Genomic DNA, 23,207 nt, shown 5'->3' with positions numbered 1-23,207 from the left:
AACAAAGGAGTGATTGGGAATGATGCAATGACAGGGGAACGAGGGAGATACGGGGTGCAGAGAGTAACAGAGGAACAAAAAAGTGGGAGTGACATGAGTACAAGAGAGTGAAGGGGTACAAGGGAGTGGCCCGGACAAGGCCGCTGACAAACTGGCTTCTAAATGTCCGGACCCTGGGCCTCACTCACACACTGACCACACCTTCCCCAACATCTCCCCATTGGTCTCATCAACAATACAACTCCTTGCTTTACAAACCAACACACAGCAAAGGTCACATGGGCATGGCATCCTCCAGCACCCTGGGAAATCTGGTCGGCAGGCTCCAACTGTACCATGATTTTCTGGGAATAAGCACCAGTAAATTGAAAAACATGGTTTGGTGAACGAGGTGGGGAATTGGAGGATGCCACTGCCTAGTGAAAGAAATAAAGTGGAAAATTTTGGAAACACTCAGAAGACCGAGCAGGTGTGTGAGGGAATCAGGACCAGCATCGCCCAGAAAGGCTTGTGGTGCCACATTTTATTAACTGTTTCCCTTTATGTAAAGTTTGCACTAATGTAGTCTCTGATCTGAAACGTTACATGTTTCTCTCTCCGCAGACACTGTCTGACCTGCTGAATGTTTTGAGCATCGTCTGTTTTCAATCTGGGTTCCCAGGATCTGCAGCTCTTTGATTTTTAAAATTTTAATTCCTTGCAGGCAGAGGCCTGCCTGGTAAATATCATACAGCCCTGATTATGGGAACCCATTTATCAACTCTCCTGAAACAACTGTGCCAGTGAAAAATGTTGCTGCATTGAGCCTCGCCTACTGAACCCTTGCGGGAAAAGTTTATAATTTATCCATCCTGTCCCAGACATCTGGAAAACATTCCATCTTCTCCAGACACACCAGATGTTTACTTCTGTTCTGTTTGCCAGAGCTGCCTTTAAACTTCAATTTCCTTTCTCGAGTTAAAACCACCGGCTTCTGAAATTTGTGAAACAGCAGGGCAAAAACAAAATCCGGGATAATTCCTCAGATACCTACTTGCCCACGTTTCTCAAACGGGCCTTGGAAGCAAAGAAAAGGGCAGGACATGGGGAGCATGGAGGAAGACCAGCCACAACCATATTTGGTCAGAGACGGAGGAAAACATGACGCTCGCCTCAGACCTGGAACAATTCCCTGCCTCTGTCACGGCTCTCAGAGGCACTGCTGCCAAATAATGGTACGCATCATTATTGTGTAAGCAACCCAGCAGCTTGTGCATTGAGAGAGGCATCTGACTCATAGAAACATAGAAACATAGAAAATAGGTGCAGGAGTAGGCCATTCGGCCCTTCGAGCCTGCACCGCCATTCAATATGATCATGGCTGATCATCCAACTCAGTATCCCGTACCTGCCTTCTCTCCATACCCCCTGACTCCTTTAGCCACAAGGGCCACGTCTAACTCCCTCTTAAATATAGCCAATAAACTGGCCTCAACTACCTTCTGTGGCAGAGAATTCCACAGATTCACCACTCTCTGTGTGAAAAAAAACTTTCTCATCTCGGTCCTAAAAGACTTCCCCCTTATCCTTAAACTGTGACCCCTTGTTCTGGACTTCGCCAACGTTGCAAGTTGCTGGAGAATTTGCTCTGTCCCCTCGTGAAGCTCATGAAAGAGCAGACTGCTGGAAAAATCTGCATTTCTGCCATTCCCCAATTCACCCTCTGCACAGTCAGCCACATTCGTGAGTCTGGAGTCACACACACACTAGTGAAGGATTGCAGCTTTGCTTCACTGGAGGACGAGCGAGGAAGATGTTTATGCTGTGGTTTTATGGGCACTATTACTAGTAACTATTTTTTCCACCAGTTGCATTCCATCGGACCAATTTAAATCCAAATTGCTTTGACGGGATTGAGGCTCAGGCCTCTGGATCAATGGTCCTCTGGACAGCACTGCACTGTCATGAAGCCCCTGCCTCCCAAAGAGCACTGTTGCATTCGAACATCAGTTACTGCTGGACTGTACTCGATGACTGAATCTTATGTTCCAGCTGAGGCAATCTATAGGTTTGCTAGCCTTGCAAATCATACTGTGTGAACTTATTCCTGCACTGGTTACAAGGAACATTGAACAGTACAGCACAGAATAGGCCCTTCAGCCTATGATGTCCGTACTGAACAAGATGCCAAGACCATCTCTTATCTACCTGCTCAGAGTCCATATTCCACCATTCCCTGCATATCATTATACCTCTCAAAAGTCTTAAATTGGAGATTCAAGACTTTTGAAAAAGGTTGAATTTTTGGAAATGTTGAATTGGAGATATACTAAACAGGCTGGGACTCTATTCATTGGAGCACAGGAGGATGAGTGGTGATCTTATAGTGGTGTACAAAATCATGAGAGGAATAGATTGGATAAACGCACAGTCTCTTGCCCAGAGTAGGGGAATCGTAAACCAGATGACATAGGTTTAAGGTGAGGGAGAAAGGATTTAATGGGGTGGTGGATGTTTGGAACAAACTGCCAGAGGAGGTCATTGAGGCAGGGACTAGCACAACGTTCAAGAAACAATTAGACAGGTATGTGGATAGGACAGGTTTAGAGGGAAATGGGCCAAAACAGGCAGGTGAGATTAGTATAGATGGGACATGTTGGTTGGTGTGGGCAAGTTGGGCTGAAGGGCCTGATTCCAAGCTGTTTGACTCTATGACTTTAAACGAGTACTTCACATCTGTATTCACCATGGAGAAGGGCATGGAACATCGTGAAATCAGTGCGTGATATATCAATACATTTTGAGATCAAGAAGGAGGTGGGGATAGGCTTTTGAAATTCATCAAGGTGGATAAACATCCTTGACTGGATCTATTCTAGGTAATTGAGAAAGGCAAGAAATTAGTTTGTAGGGACTAGTGAGCCTCTCATCAGTAGTGGGGAAGCTGCTGGAAAGGATTCTTCAGGGTAGGATTTACTCGCATTTGGAAGAAAATTGATAATTTGGGACAGTAAGCATGGCTTTGTCAGCGGGTGGTTGTCTTACTAACGTGATTGTGATCTTAGTAAGCCAGGTGACGGGAGTAGCGGCCATTGGGGGGGGGGGTGCCCAAGATGGCCACCGGGGGCGGGGCCTGCCAAAGTGACAGGAGTGGCGACCAATGAGGTGGGGGGTGCCCATCTTCCCGCTCAAAGCAACGGCCATTGCCGTTGAGCTGCCGCTGCCGCTGAATGAGGGGACAGTCTCAAGGATCTCCAAGATCCTGGGTGCCCAGGTTGAGGGGGGTGGGAGTGGGTGAGGAGGGGGGGGGGGGGAGAGGGGAGAAGGGGGGATAAGGGCGGTTGAGGGAGGATGGAGTGGGTGAGTGGGGGGGAGGGGGGAAGTGCCGGAGAGCCCCAAAGAGTGGAGGGGGGGGGGGGGGGTGAGGGGAGGAGGGGTTGATAAGGGGGGTTGAGGGGGGATGGAGTGGGTGAGAGGGGTGGGGAGGGGGTGAGTGGGGGAGGGGAGTGTGCTACACCAATGCAGGAGAGCTTTGGGCCCAATGGGTCCTCCCTGTTCTAGTTTCTTCCTAAAAGCGAAGCCTTTTCTCTTTTAGTTCTTCCACATTTGGCGGAGGTCCCAAACCCTATGTTGCAGTCTCCAAGCCTTGGATAGCTCATACCTCCAACAAGTAATGATACACAGAGACTTTGAGCCTCAGGAATCAACACAAGTGCCTGGATATTTTACACAGAGAAAGGCTGAATGTTTTACTGAAGCCTGTTATTCCAAGCACTGAACACTGTTGCTAAACCCAACAGGGTAACATCCACCTGACCACTCAGGCAGAAGGACCAGGAGTGTTCCTGCACCTTCATCCCATTTAAACAGATCCGACATGCAAATCTTCATGCCTCTGCTTGATCATTTATCAGAATGCTGCTTCTGTGAACTTGATATTATGTTTCTCCCACGCAATTATCAAAGTGACTATACTTGGAAAATACTTCATGCACTGCCAAGTATTATGGGAAGTCCCAAGATTGTGAAATACAGCATATATACATGGAAATAGCTAAAAGCCAAGTCAAATTGAGTTTATTGTCATGTGCACGTTGAGTACACCGCAGGGTGACTTATTGTTTACCTGCAGCAAATACAAACTATTCTTCAGAGTGCCGCATATCCAGAGCATGTTGCAATGGATACGCTTGGGTTAACCACCCTGGCCATACTCCCTCCTTGCTGCTACCATTGGGAAGAATGAAGAAGGCCTGAGAACCATTACCTCCAGATTCAAGAACAGATTAATCACATCGGGTTCTCGAACCATCCTGCACAACTCTACCTCAGCCCCAAAACACCACGGAATTCGCAATAAAATGGTTGCTCTATGCACTATGCAAATTGTCCCGATTGCGTGTAGGATAGCGTTAACGTGTGGGGATCGCGGGTCAGTGCGGACGCGGTGGGTACACATCTAAACTAAACTACTATCATGATCTAGAATAATCGATAATTTATTGTACATTTATTGTTGTGTCTAATGTGCCTAGAAAGCTGCAGCAAAGTAAGAATTTCATTGTTCTAGTTCCCATTCAGTGCATCTGACAAATCAACATTCTTTAAACTCTGGAGCTACCTCAAGGTGGGATCTTTCCTCTCTGCATCCAGAGCTCAGCCTTAAGGAACAGAATTAATCCAGGGCAAGGATCCAGCGTGTGTAGACAAGCCCATCACTTTCCAGGCCCCACTCCACCCCCACACTCACATCGGCTTTCAGAACCATGGTCAAAGGTCAGTTTGTTTTGCAGCACAATTGGAATTCAGCAAGGAACTGAAGAAATTACAGTTACAGAAAACTCTTTGAGAAAGTGTCAGACCTGCTGATGAGCCTCAGAGACACACATATTCACGGGATAGAGGTCCTATATTTTATTTGAAGCAGGTTCCAACTATGTTATTTATAGATGCACTAAAATCAGGCTGTGACCATGGGTAAACAACAGAGGGATGTTGAACGTGACTCTGAAATGGATCCATTCTGCTGGACACACAGCAAGAACATGCTGCTCAGTCTTACAAAATGTACAAGCAAGACAAGGATGATGAAATGTTGTACAACTGGAGTTAAACCAAGAGTCAGCCAAACACGGTTCTGATCCCAAAAAAAACTACTGGAGAAACCCAGCAGGTCAAGCATCAATTGGGGAAGGAATGGACAAGTGACATTTCAGGTCGGGATCCTTCTTCAGACTGATGGAGTAGAGGGGTGAAAGTTGGTAGAGAGAGGCAAGGGGGAAGGATGGGGCATAAGCAGGCAAGTGATATCAGGTGGGAAGGGATTGGTTGGCACTGGATCGGGTGGGAAAAAGTGCAATGATAGTTACAATGATGGAGATAATAAATGGAAAGACAAGTGGCTGCAGACAGTGGAATTTGTTAAGAAAGAAGGGCGAGGAGTGAAATATAGGGTAGATGGGAAGAGGAGGGATTAGGGGACCTTGGCAATAGAGGTGGGTGATGAACAGGAGGTGGTGGAGAAGGGGAAAGGAACACATATACCCTTATACCCTTATCATGTAAATGGATCGATTGTAATCATGTATTGTGTTTCTGCTAACTGGTTAGCATGCAACAAAAAGCTTTTCACTGTACCTCGGTACACATGACAATAAACTAAACTGAACATATTGCAATCAACCCCTCCTTACTTGAATCCACCTGACATTTGCCCCATCCCTTCTCACTTTTTATCTCCATCAGTCTGAAGAAAGACATCTACCCGAAACTTCAACTGTCTATTTCCCTCCGCAGATGCTGCCTGGCCCACTGAGTTCCACCAGCACTTTGTGTTTTTTGCTCAGGATTCCAGCATCCAAATCATCTTTCATCTCCATACTTCTTATTTATCAGAACCATGCATTAAAAACTGAAAACAACCCTCAACTTAACCTTGGGCCTTTTGTGGTGAGATTAAATATACCCTATTTGGAAGAGAATGGGCTAACTAGGGATAGCCAGAACAACTTTGTATGTGACAGGTCGTGTTTCACTAACTTGATTGATTTTTTTGAGGAGGTGGGGAGGAGATTGACGAAGTTAGGACAGTGGATGTTGTGTACATGGATTTTAGTAAGGCTTTTGGTAAGGTCCCTCATGGTTGGCTCTTCCAGATGATTAAGATGTGTGCTATTCATGATGACTTGGTCATATGGATTCAGATCTGGCGTTTTCATAGAAGACAGATATAGATCAGCTGCAAATATGGGCAGAGAAATGGCAGATGGAATTTAACCCAAGCAAGTGTGAGGTGTTGGGCTTTGGGAGGTTCAATGTCAGGAGAGAGTGTACAGTTAATGGCAAGACCCTTAGCAGCATTGATGTGCAGATGATTCTTGGAGTCCAAGTTCATAGCTCACTGAAGGTGACAACACAAGTAGACAGGATGGTTAAGAAGGTGTTTGATATGCTTGCCTTCATTACTAGGGGCATTGAATATAAGAATCAGGAAGTAATGATGCACCTCTATAGGTCCTTGGTTTAGGCCACATCTAGTGTTGCATGCAGCCCTGGTTGCCCCATTTCAAGAAAGATGCCAAGGCTTTGGAGAGGGTGCAGAGGAGGTTTACCAAGATGCTCCCTGGATTAGAAGGTTTAAGGCACAGGGAGAGGTTGAATAAACTTGGATTGTTTTCTCTGGAATGTCGAAGGTTGATGTGAGACTGGAGAGAAATATATAAAATTATGAGAAGCATAAATAGGGTAGACAGTCAGAACCTTTTTTCCAGGGTGGAAATGCCTAACACTGGAAGGCATAGCTATAAGGTGAGAGGGGGAAACTTTAATGGAGATGTGCGGGGCAAGTTATTTAGACAGAGAGTGGTGGGGGCCTGGAACGCATTGCCAGGGGTGGTGATGGAGGTAGATACGATAGTGGCATTTAACAGATTTTTGGAGAGGCACATGGAAGTGCAGGGAATAGCGGGACATGGATGAAGTACAAACGGATGAGATCAATTTAACTTGGCGTCACGTTCGGCACAAACGTGGGCTGTAGGGCCGGTCCCTGCATTGTACTGTTCAATGTTCTATTGGATTTCAATATTATTCAAGAGAGTGAACCCTGGGCACCCTTGGCATCCCGAGGCACTTCCAAGATATTAGCATGTTACCTCAGGGATAAATATTGGCCAGACCTATGGGGAAAGTCCCCCATCCTACATAGAAATACTGCCAGAGTAAATCGGACAACAGACAAGGTCTTAATTTAACATCTCTCCTGCCCTGCAGTCCACACTCGTGATTTATTGGGACTGGTGTCAACCTGGATTTTCCTGTCCGTGTCTAGAGTGGGATTTGAACCACAGCTTCCTGCCACAGCAGGAAGAGTACATGTTGAAACTCTGCCGTCCGGTACCCTTTGTATCTGACTGGTGCCGGACCACAAAAAATCCGGGCCACAGAAATTACCCCTGGTTATCTCCCTATGAGCAGGAGAACTGTTCTTTTTTAAGTATAGTTACTCCTGCGTCATCCGAGGGTTTCAAGAACAGTCCGCAACCCAAAGTTTACATAAATTGCAAATGCTGTCCACAGAAGTTATTCTGATAGATTGATTAGGAACCGACTAGACAGATTTTAGATAAATTTAGGTCTCAGTTAGAAGTAGTTCAGCAGTAGTACAGATCTGAACTGCAATTCAAAACATGCCAGACCATTCAATGCCAGACTAGACAGTTTCACTCTTAACTACCAAACAAGTCATAGAGTCACAGAGCACAGAAACAGGCCCTTTGGCCCAACTCATCCATGTTGACCCAGATGCACCATTCCCTATTCCCATTTGTCTGTTTTGACACATAATCCTCTGAGCCTTGCCTATCCATGCTCCTTTCCAAATGTATTTTAAATGTTGCATCCGTACACTCCTCTACCACTTCTTCTGGCAGCTTGTTCCATACACCCACCATCCTCTGTGAGGAAAGGTTGCCCCTCAGGTTCTTATTAAATCTTTTCCCTCTCACCTTAAACCTACGCCCATTAATCCTGGTTCAAATTCAGTCCTTGAACTGTCTTTTCATGAAGAGCTCTAAACTCTGCAGGGGCAGCACCAAATTGCAACAATTTTCAAAGGAACTGCTTCTTTGGACTGGTGTCAATGGCAGATTAAGGGATCTGCTGCATTTGGGATGACAATAGACAATAGGTGCAGGAGGAGGCCATTCAGCCCTTTGAGCCAGCACCGCCATTCAATGTGATCATGGCTGATCATTCTCAATCAGTACCCCGTTCCTGCCTTCTCCCCATACCCCCTGACTCCGCTATCCTTAAGAGCTCTATCTAGCTCTCTCTTGAATGCATTCAGAGAATTGGCCTCCACTGCCTTCTGAGGCAGAGAATTCCACAGATTCATAACTCTCTGACTGAAAACGTTTTTCCTCATCTCAGTTCTAAATGGCCTACCCCTTATTCTTAAACTGTGGCCCCTTGTTCTGGACTCCCCCAACATTGGGAACATGTTTCCTGCCTCTAACGTGTCCAACCCCTTAATAATCATACGTTTCGATAAGATCTCCTCTCAATTCTAAATTCCAGTGTGTACAAGCCTAGTCGCTTCCAGTCTTTCAACATATGACAGTCCCGCCATTCCGGGAATTAACCTAGTAAACCTACGCTGCGTGCCCACCATGACAGATTGTGGGGGTGAACCACTCTGCTGCTGCTGCTGATGGCTCACAGCACCTCACGGATTCCCATTTCCAAGCTGCTAGACCTGTTTGAAGAACAACTGTAGTGCCACAAATACAATTGACGATGTCCTCAGTGTGAAATGGGACTCTGTCACCATGAGGGTGCATCATAGAGTCACAGAGCTGTACAACATGGAAAAAACCCTTAAGCCAAACACATCCATGCCAACCAAGTTACCTATCTTGAGCTAGTCGTATTTGCATGTGACTGCTCCATATTCCTCCAAACCTGTCCTACCGTATAGCTGATAAAACAAATTTTAAATGTCATACTTGTACCCACCTCTACCTCTTCCAACGGCAGCTTGTATCATGTACCCATCACTGTGTGTACATGGAACATACACATACAGAAACAAGAACAGCAGATGCTGGTTTACACCAGAGATAGAGACAAAGTGCTGGAGTAACCTGCTGAGTTACTCCAGCACTCTGTGTCTGTACACAAACAGAACATTTCCTCTGTGTGAAAATGTTCTCCCCTCAGACGCCTTTAAATCTTACATCCTCTCACTGTAAACCTATGCCTCTAGCTTTCGGCTCCCCTAGCCTGCAGCTAAGGACAGATGCATTTCCCATCCATGTTCCTGTGGATGCGGTCAAGCTGGTTTACCCCTCTTGTTAGTTCACTCACTACCTGCCGCAGAGAACATCCCCATCCCAAACATCGACCATCTCTCCGCCTCCACAGATGCTGCCTGACCCGCTGAGTTCCCGGCAATTTGGTTATTTTTGCTCCAGATTCCAGCATCTGCAGTCACTTCACCGCAGAGGACTGATTCTGAGACTAAAACTCTGTCCACGCTCTAGTTATTTATGCACTGGGAGTAACCATCCTACTTGCAAAAACTTCCTAGAGCGTAGATTCTATTCTAATTGTGTTTCAAAAAAGTAAAATTGAATTTGGTGGGCTGAATTCCCATGCAAGTCTTTTTCCATTTATGCTGAGGAGCAGTGCAGAGATCGGCAGATTAGCAGCAACATCCCCTTTAAAGATTTCTATGATCCTTTTACCATGGTTCAATTAAATGTTGCTGTATTTTACAAGGCGTTTATTTCGCCTTAAAACAAAGAATTGCTGAGCCAGACATTGTTATTTAAAGGGGCAAGGAGATGAGTTTTTGTCCAGGAATTCGTAAGCATAGAATTCCAGTGTGTGATCGTCAGTGATTCTTTACGATCAATTCTCATGCCCCTCGCCACCCCCCCCCCCTCACTCTTTCACCACCACCCCATCACCCCCACCCCCTCACTCTCTCACCCCCCCCACTCACCCCCACCCCCCCCTCACTCTCACCCCCACCCCCCCTCACTCTCTCACCCCCCCTCACTCTCTCACCCCCCCTCACTCTCTCACCCCCATTAATCTCTCTCTCTCTCTCTCTCTCTCTCTCTCTCACTCTCTCACACACACACACCCCCCCCCCCCCCCCCCGATGTGGGGCGGCTGAGAGTAACTGATTACCATCCATACTCTGTGGATTTGCTCTGTGGGCTGTGGGCTGTGAGAGGGTGCGGGTGTAAGTGCGGAGACAGTGAGGGCACCTCGCAGTCCGCCCGGAGTTGAGCTGAGCAGAGCCCGGTTGTGGGGAAGTTTTGGGCGACTTTATGGTGGTGGGATCCTGTTACTTTTGGTGGCAGGAAAGCCCCCCGCACACCGCCCGCGACAGACCCAGACACAGACACAGACCCCGACCCCCACCCGGGCCCCGACAAGGCAGAAAGCGGCACATACTCACTCACTCACAGGTCTGGGAGCTCCGGCTGGAAGGGGGGCTCGGTCCGGGACACAACGCCGCTGTCTCTGTCCCACACCCCGGGACTGGAGCCGCACACTCACTCACTCACACACACACACTGGCAGCGAACAGACAGACGCACAGCCCGGCGTATGGGTGGGGGGCGGCGGCCGTCTGCTGGTGGGGAGGAGAGAGGGAGGGGGTGAAGGGGAGGGGTGGGAGATGGGAAGGGAGGGGGAGAGAGGGAGGGAGTGAGAGATGGGGAGGGAGATGGAGGGGGAGAAGAAGTGGGAAAGGGGAAAAAAAGGGAAAGGGGTGAAGGAGAGGAGGGGGGAAAGTGAGAGGGGAGGGGTGGGAGGTAAGAGGAGAGTGTGTGTGTGTGTGAGGGAGGGGAGTGGGGTCGCCTCCAACCCTCTCAGTGCTGGCTGGCCTTGCGACCTTCCTCCTGCTCCCAGTGTGAGGGGGCACTGCGCTAGGGAACCTGCCAGTGGTGTATGGGGCCAAGTGAAGTAACAGTGAAGTTGCAGGGGTTGACTCCAACCATCTCCACACTCCGTGTCTCTGGTCACTCTCTGTCCTGGGTGAACAGTGAGTCCAGGGACAGCCACACACACTAGATCGGTGAGGGAGATTCATCAGTACTTGCCACCGGCTGGGCCAGGCATTCAGCCCTTCCACACAGACAGCCCTGGTGTGTGTTTGCAGCCAATCCACACACACAGCGTCCCCACTCTTCCTGAGATACCATCTTGAGACCTTCATTGACCGAGCACCCCAATCTCAGATGTCTGTGGAAAACAACACTTATGGACCGTCGGCCTGGATTACTGCGTGAGGCCTACATTTTAACTAAAGCACAAATAAAACGTCCCCAAAATGCTCTCTCTGAAATGGAAAAGGTCATTTGTATTTGCATCAACAAAGATTCGTACCAACGCTAGATGTTAACCACGTGATATTTATATTCTGTTTCTGGAATGCTGTACATGGACTGGTTGGTGGCTGATCCATCTATATGGCTTTGCATGAAGTGAGTGTTGACAAAATATAAGAGTGAAAAATTACCTCTAAAATAAACTCCTGCATCCTCAGAGGGTAGTAGGTGTAGGGTTTGAGGGTGGTAGGTGTAGGGTATGAGGGTGGTAGGTGTAGGGTTTGAGGGTGGTAGGTGTCGGGTTTGAGGGTGGTAGGTGTAGGGTATGAGGGTGGTAAGTGGAGGGTTTGAGGGTGGTAAGTGGAGGGTTTGAGGGTGGTAAGTGTCGGGTTTGAGGGTGGTAAGTGGAGGGTTTGAGGGTGGTAGGTGGAGGGTTTGAGGGTGGTAGGTGTAGGGTTTGAGGGTGGAAGATGGAGGGTTTGAGGGTGGTAGGTGGAGGGTTTGAGGGTGGTAGGTGTAGGGTTTGAGGGTGGTAAGTGTCAGGTTTGAGGGTGGTAGGTGGAGGGTTTGAGGGTGGTAGGTGTAGGGTTTGAGGGTGGTAGGTGTAGGTATGAGGGTGGAGGGTTTGAGGGTGGTAGGTGTCGGGTTTGAGGGTGGTAGGTGTCGGGTTTGAGGGTGGTAGGTGGAGGGTTTGAGGGTGGTAGGTGGAGGGTTTGAGGGTGGTAGGTGTAGGGTTTGAGCTGCCAGAGGAAGTTGTAGAGGCGGGTACAATTATAGTATTTAACTCACGGCGATACTTGGAGAGGATAGGTTTGGAAGGATATGGGCCAGGAACAGGACTAGCTCAGTTAGGCAGCTTGGTCTGCATGGATGAGTTGGGCTAAAGGGCCAAAGCCATTTAGTTCTATACTGTACAACTCTACGATTGTAGGACTCTAATATCTTCTGTAAAATACAAAAATGCTGAATACAGAGGTGTAGTCAACGACTTTGTTGAGAGGTGTGGGCTGAATCACCTGCAGCTCAACACCGACAAGACTAAGGAGTTGATGGTGGACGTTAGGAGGAGAGGAACACCCTGTCCCCTGTCTCCATCAATGGTATGGATGTGTTGTTTACCAGGGAGGACAAATACCTTGGAGTGTACCTGGACAGTAAACTGATCCAGGAACAACGAGGCCCTGTACAAGAAGGGACAGAGCCGGCTGTTGTTTTTGGGAAGGCTCCATGCCTTCAACGTCTGCAGTAAGATGTTGCAGATGTTCTGCAATCGGTGGTGGCCAGTGCCATCTTCTTTGCTGCCGTGTGCTGGGGCAGCAGGGCGAAGGCCGTGGACGCCAATAAGTTCAACAAACTCATCAGGAAGGCTGGCTCCGTCCTAGGGGCGGAGGTGGATTCGTGGGAGATAGTCTTGGAGGGGAGGATGCTCCTCAAACTGTGGAGCATCCTGGACAATACAGCTCACCCCCTCCATGGCACACTGGTCAACCTGAGGAGTACCTACAGCAACAGATTGCTTTCACCAAGATGCAGGTCAGAATGCCACAGGAGATTCTTCTTCCCTGTGGCTATCAAACTTTACTACTCCTCCCCCTTCTGTCGTGGGGTAGACTGAGACTGACTCCTCTCACCAGGCTTTCCACTTTAATTTCAAGTTTCATGTATTTTGGGTTTTTATGACTGTTGGCAGATCAATTTTCCTCCTGGGATAAATAAAGTTCTATCGTATCATATCGAATACAATTGTGATTGAAGCAGTGTTCAATAAAGTGTGGGAAGGAACTGCAGATGCTGGTTTTCTGTTTGAAGGGTCTCGACCCAAAACGTCACCCATTCCTTCTCTCCAGAGATGCTGCCTGTCCCACTGTTACTCCAGCATTTTGTGTCTATCTTCAGTGTTCAATAAAGGTTGGTCATGGCTTCCTTGTTCCTGTTCTCTATGTCTCTATTTATAAAGCCCGATCCCATAAACTTTTGGAACCACCTTTCCAAATTTCAACAAACTGCATATTTACCCTCAGATCTACCCTACCTTGTTCAAAAAGCCTTCTCTGATTCTTCCAACCGAAATGTGTCACTTCACATTTCTCATCATGAAATTTAATCTGCCACCTTTATGCTCAGCTGTCTATATCTCCAAGGTCTGTTACTGACCCACTAAGGATTCAGTACATCTACCAGTCCTGTGGCATTTACAAATTTGGAAACGTGCAAGTCCAAGAATGTAAAGCAGTCCTGGTCTGGGCCCCAGGGAATGTCACTGTACTCCACCTTGCCAACCGTCAAACAGTGAGAGAAAAAAAAGCCACGGTAAAGTCCCTGCTGCAGGAAGGATATCACTAAACTGGAAACGATGCATAAATGATTCACAAGGATGTAACTGGGTGTGGGCTGTTTGCCGGATGGGCTAGGACTTTTTTCCCTGGAGTCTAGGAGGTTGAGGGGTGAGCTTATTGAGGGTAATAAAATATGAGGGTCATAGATTAGATGGATGGTCACAGCCTTTTCCCCAGGGTTAGGGAGTCTAAAACTAGACAATATCGATTTAAGGTAAGAGGGGGAAATTTTAAAAGGAGAGACAACTTTTTCACAGGTTAGTGAGTACATGAAACTAGCTGCCAGAGGAAGTGGGAGCAGTGGGTACATTACAATGTTTAAGAGACACTGGGAAAGATACATGTACAGGAAAGATTCAAGGCATATGGCCAAGCACAGGTAAGTGGGACCAACCTGGTTTAGGTAACTTGGTCAGCATGGATGAGTTGGGCCAAAGGGCCTGTTTCTGTGCTGTATAACGTTATGACTGCAATGCTGAGGGTACTCATCAGCCGTTGAGAGGAAAACTGGGTTAAACTCTTGGTCAATGACCTTTCATGAGAAGTTGGAAAACAAGTGTGTTTGACATAGTGGGGGAGGAGGGCTGGCTCAGCACACTGAATGTTTCTAGCATTCTCCTTGTTTATTTCAGATTTCCAGCACCTGCGGTTATGTTTTCTTTCTATTTCACAGATCGCCTATCACCTGCTCTGTCCTGCTACAGCTCCTTTCACTCCCTGGCATTCAGTGCCGTTGGTGAACCCATTGTGCAGTACCTTGGCAAACACAGACTGGAAGGTGTACAGATTATGCCAGGGAGAATAAGTTGCTGCTGAAGTTATAATTAGAGGAAAGCCTGAACTGGTCTGTTAATGTTGCAGACCTGGTGTTTCAGTGGTGGCTGACATGTTGGATCCTGGATCACAAAGCTCGTATAATTAATATATACATTCACAGCCCAGGTATCCGAACAATGTCATCGCTACCCGAAATGAAAGGAAAGTGTGAGGAAGAGGGAGAGACAGCCTGGCATACTGTTCATAAACAAGCATCAGCAGCAAGCATTCTGTGCCAGGATTGCTGACTCTGCACAAAGTATTTGCTGAAGGTTTCTTCGAATGTTGTAAGCGCATTGAGTCGATGCAAATGTAGCTGATTTCCCCCTGATGAAACACCAAGTATCTGCCCACACTCTGGGAGTGAAGGCTGTGCTGTTACTCTGATTTGTGCTTTGAGATTGAAAAAATTCGTATTGTATTGTATTGTATTGTTAACGTTGATGTAAAGTTAAATCGAGAGAAAAATACCCAAGCCAAATCAATAATGAACCCTAACAAACTCAAGCCTGTCTCCAAAGTGGAATTTAAATGCCTTTAAACTTCCAAAGTAGGAGTTCTGTGACTGAGATCTGAACCCGAGATCAGGATTGAACCCGTGTCTCTGGTGCTGTCTGAGTTGAATTTACACATTCTCCTAATTACTTTGTGGGTTTTATCCGGGTGCTCCACTTTCCTCCCACATCCCAAAGAGGTGCAGGTTGGTGGGTTAATTGTTCTCTGTAAATTGTCCCTCGTGTTAGTGAGGGATATAATCCGGCCCAATTCTGCTCTTCTGTCTTATGGTCTTTTGCTATCAGTGCCGAGGGATCAATTCCTCTCTTACTCAGACTGTCTTATACTAAGTATGGATTGTTGCAAAGTGGAAGAGCTCTTTCCACATGTAGGATGTCCCAACTACTGCATATGCAACACCCATCACTGACAGCACCATTGGGCGGGTCAGGTTTAGTTTAGAGGTACAGCGTGGAAACAGGCCCTTTGGACCACACTGACTGATCATCACCCATACACGTTCTATGCTACACAGTAGAGACAATTTACATAAGGGATTTAACCTACAAACCTGTGCATCTTTGGAGTGTGGGATGAAACTGGAGCATCCGAAGAAAACACACACACGGTCACAAGAAGAACGTGCAAACTCCATACAGACAGCACCCATAGTTAGGATTGAACCCAGGTTTCTGGTGCTGTAAGGCGGCAACTCTACCACTGCACCACCATGCTGCCCATGTGGGCTGATGAGGACAAACTGCTGGAAAGGCAGCTACACTTTACGATAAGGACTATCATTTACAGAGCAATCAGTGATGGCCAGTGAACACATCCTCACCTGATTCACTGGTCCAACATCTTGCACAGTAGTCCTATGCACAACTCCACAGGGCTGATGTGGGGCTATGGCATTATTGTATTGTTATGCAATGTATCACCGCTATCTCTGACACAGTGACCATAGCCACTGGCCCTTGCAACTGGATGTTCCCTTTAGCTCTGAAACAGTACACATACCTGTCAGCACAGGGGCAACACATACACCAGCTGCTCCTGACAGCACACACATCCATTGACACAGGTGCAGTGTACACACACACCTGGAACTCCCAACACTGACACACATGCACACACCCACTGACACAGTGCGCACACATCCACTGACACAGTGCATGCACACATCCACTGACACAGTGCATGCACACATCCACCTACAGTGCATGCACACATCCACCTACACAGTGCATGCACACACCCACTGACACAGTGCATGCACGTACCCACTGACACAGTACGCACACACCCGCTGACACAGTGCGCACACACCCGCTGACACAGTGCATGCACACACCCACTGACACAGTGCATGCACACACCCACTGACAGTGCATGCACACACCCACTGACACAGTGCATGCACACACCCACTGACACAGTACGCACACATCCACTGACACAGTGCGCACACACCCGCTGACACAGTGCATGCACACAACCACTGACAGTGCGCACACACCCACTGACACAGTGCATGCACACATCCACTGACACAGTGCATGCATACATCCACTGACACAGTGCGCACACACCCACTGACACAGTGCACACACCCACTGACACAGTGCGCACACACACTGACACAGTACGCACACACCCACTGACACAGTGCGCACACACACACACTGACACAGTGCGCACACACCCACTGACACAGTGCATGCACACACCCACTGACACAGTGCGCACACACCCACTGACACAGTGCGCACACACCCACTGACAGTGCGCACACACACACTGACACAGTACGCACACACCCACTGACACAGTGCGCACACACACACACTGACACAGTGCGCACACACCCACTGACACAGTGCATGCACACACCCACTGACACAGTGCATGCACACACCCACTGACACAGTGCGCACACACCCACTGACACAGTGCACACACCCACTGACAGTGCACACACACACTGACACAGTGCGCACACACACTGACACAGTGCGCACACACCCACTGACACAGTGCGCGCACACTGACACAGTACACGCACACACCCACTGACACAGTGCGCACACACCCACTGACACAGTGCACACACCCACTGACACAGTGCACACACCCACTGACACAGTGCGCACACACCCACTGACACAGTGCACACACCCACTGACACAGTGCACACACCCGCTGACACAGTGCATGCATACATCCACTGACACAGTGCGCAGACACCCACTGACACAGTGCGCACACACCCACTGACACAGTGCATGCACATACCCACTGACACAGTGCATGCATACATCCACTGACACAGTGCGCACACACACACTGACACAGTGCGCACACACCCACTGACAGTGCGCACACACCCACTGACACAGTGCATGCATACATCCACTGACACAGTGCGCACACACACACTGACACAGTACACGCACACACCCACTGACACAGTGCGCACACACCCACTGACACAGTACACGCACACATCCACTAACACTGGCCCCTCTCCCTGTCAGAATCCTGTGAGTGCGGGTGGGAGTGGTTGCAGGCCGGGCACCTACCTTGGGTCAGTTGTGTGGGCTCTTTCACCAGAAACCCGTCCATGGTGCAGCAGTTGCCATCGGGGTGCAGCATGATCACCCCCTTCAGGTTTTCAATGTAACAGTGCTCCGCTGCCACGTCCGCCCCTTGTATTATAATGTCCTGAGGGACAGCAGCATCTTCGGTACCAATCCTCGTCTTGCCTGAGGACAAACATAAACCCTTACTTCAGTGGCAATCCAACTGAACTGTCCTCACGCTGACATGGAGCATCCATGGACCCTCACTGACTGTCCCCAGACCACTCTCCCAAGTCACTCAGTGTCAAGAGTCAAGAGAGTCAAGAGCGTTTTATTGTCATATGTCCCAGAATGAAATTCGTATTTGCTGCAGCACAACAGAAATATGTAAACACAGTACACTGTAAACAATATGATAAACGAGAGAGAAACAAGTTTAGTGTGTATATATACACATACTCACAAGTACACACACACACACACACATATATATATATATATATATATATACACACATATACATACACACATACTCACAAAACAAACAACATAGTTCAATAATAATAATAATAATAATAATAATAATAGTCTATTGTAGTTCAGAGCTTATTTGAGGTTGTAGTGTTTAATAGCCTGATGGCTGTAGGGAAGCTGTTCCTGAATCTGGACGTTACAGTTTTCAGGCTCCTGTACCTTCTTCCCGCTGGCAGTGGTGAAATGAGTGTGTGGCCAGGATGGTGTGGGTCTCTGATGATGCTGGCAACTCCGATAAATCCCTTCGCTGGTGGGGAGGTCAGAGCCGATGACGGACTGGGCAGTGTTCACAACTTTCTGCAGTCTTTTCCGCTCCCGGGTGTTCAAGTTGCCGAACCAGGCCATGATGCAACCAGTCAATGTGCTCTCTACTGTACACCTGTAGAAGTTCAAGAGAATCCTCTTTGACGTTCCGAACCTCCTTAATCTTCTCAGGAGGTAGAGGCGTTGATGTGCTTTATTTATAATTGCATCAGTGTGCTGGGTTTAGGAAAGGTCTTCGGAAATATGCACACCCAGGAATTTGAAGTTTTTGACTCTCTCCACCATCGTCCCGTTGATATAAACAGGATTGTGGGTCCTCATCTTTCCTCTTCCAAAGTTCACAATCAGTTCATTGGTTTTACTGATATTGAGAGCCAGGTTGTTGTGCTGGCACCATTTGGTCAATTGGTCGATCTCACTTCTATACTCGGACTCATCACCATCTGTAATTCGTCCACCATTTCTCACTCAGCAGTGAGGGGGTGCCCCTGCACATGAACCCAACCACCCACAAGCTTCTCAATGAATGGAGATCTGAAGTCGGAAAGGGTCACGGGACGGCACAGCGGTGCAGCTGGTAGAGTTGCTGCCTCACAGGCCCAGCAAGGGCCAATCCTGAGCTCAGGTGTTGTCTGTGGGCACTGCGTGTCTGGGGCCTCTCCAGGGCCTGTTGAACGAGGGGGCTCATTGTGTTCCTGAGCAGGGCACCCCCCACTGCTGAGTGAGAAATCCCCCAGCAGCAACCATCCATGCCTCGTCCCCTGGAGGGTTTCAAATGCTGATATTGCCCAGGTCAGTCCCCACCACACCTCAGTGTAAACGCTTTAACTAACTCTGTTAGTTGAAGAAGCAAAGAGGGGGGGGGGGGCACTGTGATGATGGAGGGGGAGAAGGGAATGAAATGTAGGAGAGGGGAAGGAAGGATCCATGAAGGGAATGGGGGAGAAGGTAGGAGAGGAGGAGTAGGGAGGAGGGGAGAAGAGAAGGGGAGGAGATGGGAAAGAGAGTAGGAGGAATAGGAGGCAAGATAGGAGGGGAGGAGGAAAGGGAAGAGAGAAGATAGGGAGGAGGAGGAAAGGGAAGAGGAGGCGAGATTGGGAGAGGGGAGGTGGAGGGAAGGGAGGAGAGGGGAAATGGAAGAGGGGGTAGTCTGAGAGGGAAGGGGGGAAGAGGAGGATGAGCAAAGGGGAGCTGGAGTGTCTCATGAACTGTTGCAAAGTCAGGGGAGGCTGCAGCGCTGTTAACTGTAGGGGGTGAAAGTACTGGGGAGGAGGGAGGAGGGAGGGGGGAATTGCTGTCTTTAGGCTCCATGTTGCCGTTAATGTTTGAAGGGCTTCTCTCCCCTTTTGGGAATCTGCAGAAGGAGTGGATGAGGAAGAGTGGACGGAGAGGAGGAAGAGGGAATGGGAGGAGGGGGGGGTTACAGAAAAGGGATGGGGAGGGGAGGTGGGAGGAAGAGAACAGGAGTGAAGGCAAGCACTTCAGCAGCCAGAATGAGGGAGACTATGTGAGGGAGCCAAAGGGAGGTGAAGCTCAAAAACAGACACCATCAAGTACAGATGGGGGAGGGAAGCAAAGGAAGAGGGAAGAAAGGTTTGTGCTTCGGTTATAAAACAATGTCAGTGGGGGCGTCTGAACCCGGACAGGCGACCTGCTGATGACGGGACTGTGATCATGGCTCTCTCTAATCCAATCAGCTGATGCCATCCCAGGCTGCCGGACACACACGCATAAACACATGCATACACACGCACGTCCACACACACACACAGACACACACACACACACACACAAACGCTCACACACACAGACATACACTCACGCACAGACACGCACAGATACACACACGCTCACGCACATACACGCACGCACATACACACACAAGCATACACAGACACACACAACACACACACAGACACACTCACATACACACACAAGCACACACCCGCAGACACACATATGCACAGATATACACCTACACGCAGACAAACATACGCGTGTACGCACACACACATGCACCCAGACATACACACACAAGCACACACTCAAACACACACACACGCACACACACACATAGACATACACATGCACGCACACGCACACATGCACACACACACATACACATGCACGCACACACACACACGCTCACATACACACACACGCCATGTGACACAATGTGAACAACTCACACTCACCACTCCCCGCTCAGCCACTGACACGATTCAACAGATCACACTCCCAGGAACCTAACTGAGCCTTGTCCTCCAACAGGACGATCCTGGAAGTTATCAAATGCACCACCTCAAAGGGGCAGCCATGCACGTGGATCACACACACAACATCAGCTCCCACCTTTACTAACAGGATGGGCACGTGCTGCCTCCTTCTCCCCTCTACGACCAGCTTCCCCCACTCTACCGGGTGGAGTGAGGCGTGGTGGGTGGGAGTGATGACAGCTCTGTCCTCGACACACACCAGTCCGAGAGTCACCATGGACTGGCTGGTGCCAGGCACTCCTCTCTTACCTTCATTGATCGGGAGCAGAGTGATGGCGATGCTCAATCGGCCACGGCCCAGGCTCACCAGGTGGGGCCGCTCCGACTGCATCTTCAAACCCTTTCCGATGTCGATGATGTCCAGCGAGGTGCTCTGTCAATGAACCAAAGCCCACGTCACTCCCACCTGCACTTCCCTTCTGCCCTCAACATCTGTCGCACAAACCGCATTCCCAACCCCATCCTGCACATTTACAGAAATCCCAGGAGTTACCCCGCTAATCCCCTCACTTCCATTTCATTCACTCACCCTCCTTGAACCCTACCTCTTTGACCACACTTTTCATTACCCGTTCCAACACTCAATACTTCATCGTTGAATTCTGTTTGACACAATTCCTTATGACAACCCAAGACCCTCTCAGCCCATCTGGTCCACACCAGCTCCCACTGGTCCCATTGCCCCCCCTAACCCCCCCTCTTTATTTGTAGCCCCGCGGGTCATTCACTTTTATTCTTTTCTCCAAAACGTAGTGTGTGATCTGCCATCAACACTGCGCACATGAAGAGACAATAAAGGCACCTTCTCCAGTGCCATCTCGTTTGTCTAAGGCACTTGTGGCCAGCGTAGCCCTAACCCACTCTACTCCCTATCCTACAGGTCCTGTGATGAAGTGCGAACCTCAGAGCACAAAATTAGCCATTTAAACAGCGAGGACAAGGCAGTTGTTACTTTGCCTGGGGCATCTCTTTCACTGGTTGTTGTTGATAGTGTGATGTTCAACCCCAGACACTCACTTTCAGTAACTCCCGGTCATTCCTTGGCTCCTCCTTTTCTTCCAATACTTTCTCAACTTCAGAGTTTCCCATTTCCTGCTGAAAACACATGAAATTCCTGGTCACACATCCAAACAATGGAAAGAATGCAGAGCTAAAGATATTTCAGATCTTTACAAAGTGTCCTCATCCAGTGAGCAATTGCAGTAAATTTCTCCTCTTCATTATGTGTCAACTTTCCTTCTGTATGTTAATCATTTTCCGCCTCATTTTCAACCAGCGTATTCCAGATCGGAACAATTTGCAGTGCATTAAATGTGTGGCTAAGAAATGGCAACTACTTAAACCTGGTCATAACCCTCTTGTCAGTGGAATCAGCTTCTCCCCATCTGCCACGCAGTGCTGTGACTAGTGGACCTGCTGCTTCCCAGCTCCAGTGTCCTGATTCAATTCCTGGCCTGGCGTACTGTCTGTGTACAGAGTTGGCACATTCTCCCCCACCCGGGTTAATTGGCCACTGCAAAGTGCCCCTAGTGTCTAGGTGAGGGGTGGTATCTGGAGGGAGTTGAGGGAATGTGGGGAAAATTAGAGGGGATTATTGTAAATGGGTGGTTGATGTTCAGCATAGTCTCTTATGTCAAGGGGCCTGTTTCTGTGCTTATAAATTAATAGAGTTAAGCAGAATGGAAACAGGTCCTTCAGCCTAATTTGTCCACATCGACCAAGATACTTGTCTACTGTACGCTAATCCTATTTACCTGTATTAGACCCACATCCCTTTAAATCTTTCCTATCTGTATATCTGGCCAGATATCTTTTAAATGTTGTCATTGTCTTCAACTCTACCAATTTCGGCAACAGTTGGTTAAATGAAAAATATACAGTTTAAATGAAAAATATGCCATCAGTTTCTGGATCCCATGTGTCGCCAACAGGACTTTGTCAAGGACCTTTGTTAAATCCAGCAGAAAATGTCCATCACCCTTTCCTTGGCAATACTCTTGGACAACTCTTCAAAAAACGCAACTTAAATTTGTGATCTCCTATGAATAAATCCATTCTGACCTGCTGAGTTACTCCAGCATTTTGTGAATAAATACCTGCTATAGGAAGAATGTCATTAAGCTGGAAAGAGTGCAGTGAAAATCTACAAGGATATTGCCAGGACTTGAAACAGATTTAGGGGTGAGACCTGAAATAGGTTTTAGGGAGAGTCTGGAAACAGGCACAGGGGGAGACTTTAAACATGGGGAAGGCATGAAATAGTTAATGGAGGAGATCCTGAAACGATTTACAGGGGAGACCTGACACTGGTGGGGGGAGACCGGACACAGGCAGGGGAAGAGCTGACACCAGAGGGGGGAGTGGGGGGGCTGTTACAGGTGGCCGGAAACATCCCACCGGTGGGGGGGGAGACCTGGCACAGACGGGGGGGAGAGCTGACATCGGGTGGGGGGGAGACCTGGCATAGGCGGGGGGAGAGCTGACACCAGAGGGGGGGGGGGGGGGGAGGGGGGGAGGGGGGGAGACCTGGCACAGACAGGGGGAAACCTGACACTCTCCCTCTCTCCAAGACCTCGCCCG

At 48.6% G+C, this 23,207-nt stretch overlaps 1 protein-coding gene across 6 annotated transcripts in view; it reads right to left on the bottom strand.

Annotated features, from left to right (window-relative positions):
- Positions 1–23,207, bottom strand: part of phldb2b (pleckstrin homology-like domain, family B, member 2b) — a 114,862-nt gene that overhangs the window by 80,446 nt on the left and 11,209 nt on the right. For 3 of the 6 annotated variants that reach the window (XM_078409307.1, XM_078409308.1, XM_078409309.1), the window contains exons 3-5: positions 21,645–21,722; positions 20,877–21,000; positions 17,554–17,736 (exon numbers count right to left, since the gene is read on the bottom strand). In XM_078409307.1, the coding sequence (XP_078265433.1) occupies positions 17,554–17,736; positions 20,877–21,000; positions 21,645–21,722 (385 nt within the window). Of the gene's footprint in view, positions 1–10,446; positions 10,580–14,054; positions 14,162–17,553; positions 17,737–20,876; positions 21,001–21,644; positions 21,723–23,207 lie in introns of those variants that run through there. The other 3 variants (XM_078409310.1, XM_078409312.1, XM_078409313.1) reach the window with 3 other exon arrangements.

This window comes from Rhinoraja longicauda, chromosome 12, assembly GCF_053455715.1.
Source record: "Rhinoraja longicauda isolate Sanriku21f chromosome 12, sRhiLon1.1, whole genome shotgun sequence".
Taxonomy (NCBI): domain Eukaryota; kingdom Metazoa; phylum Chordata; class Chondrichthyes; order Rajiformes; family Arhynchobatidae; genus Rhinoraja; species Rhinoraja longicauda.
Note: the sequence above shows the minus strand (reverse complement) of the source record. Positions and strands in the feature narration are given on the sequence as shown.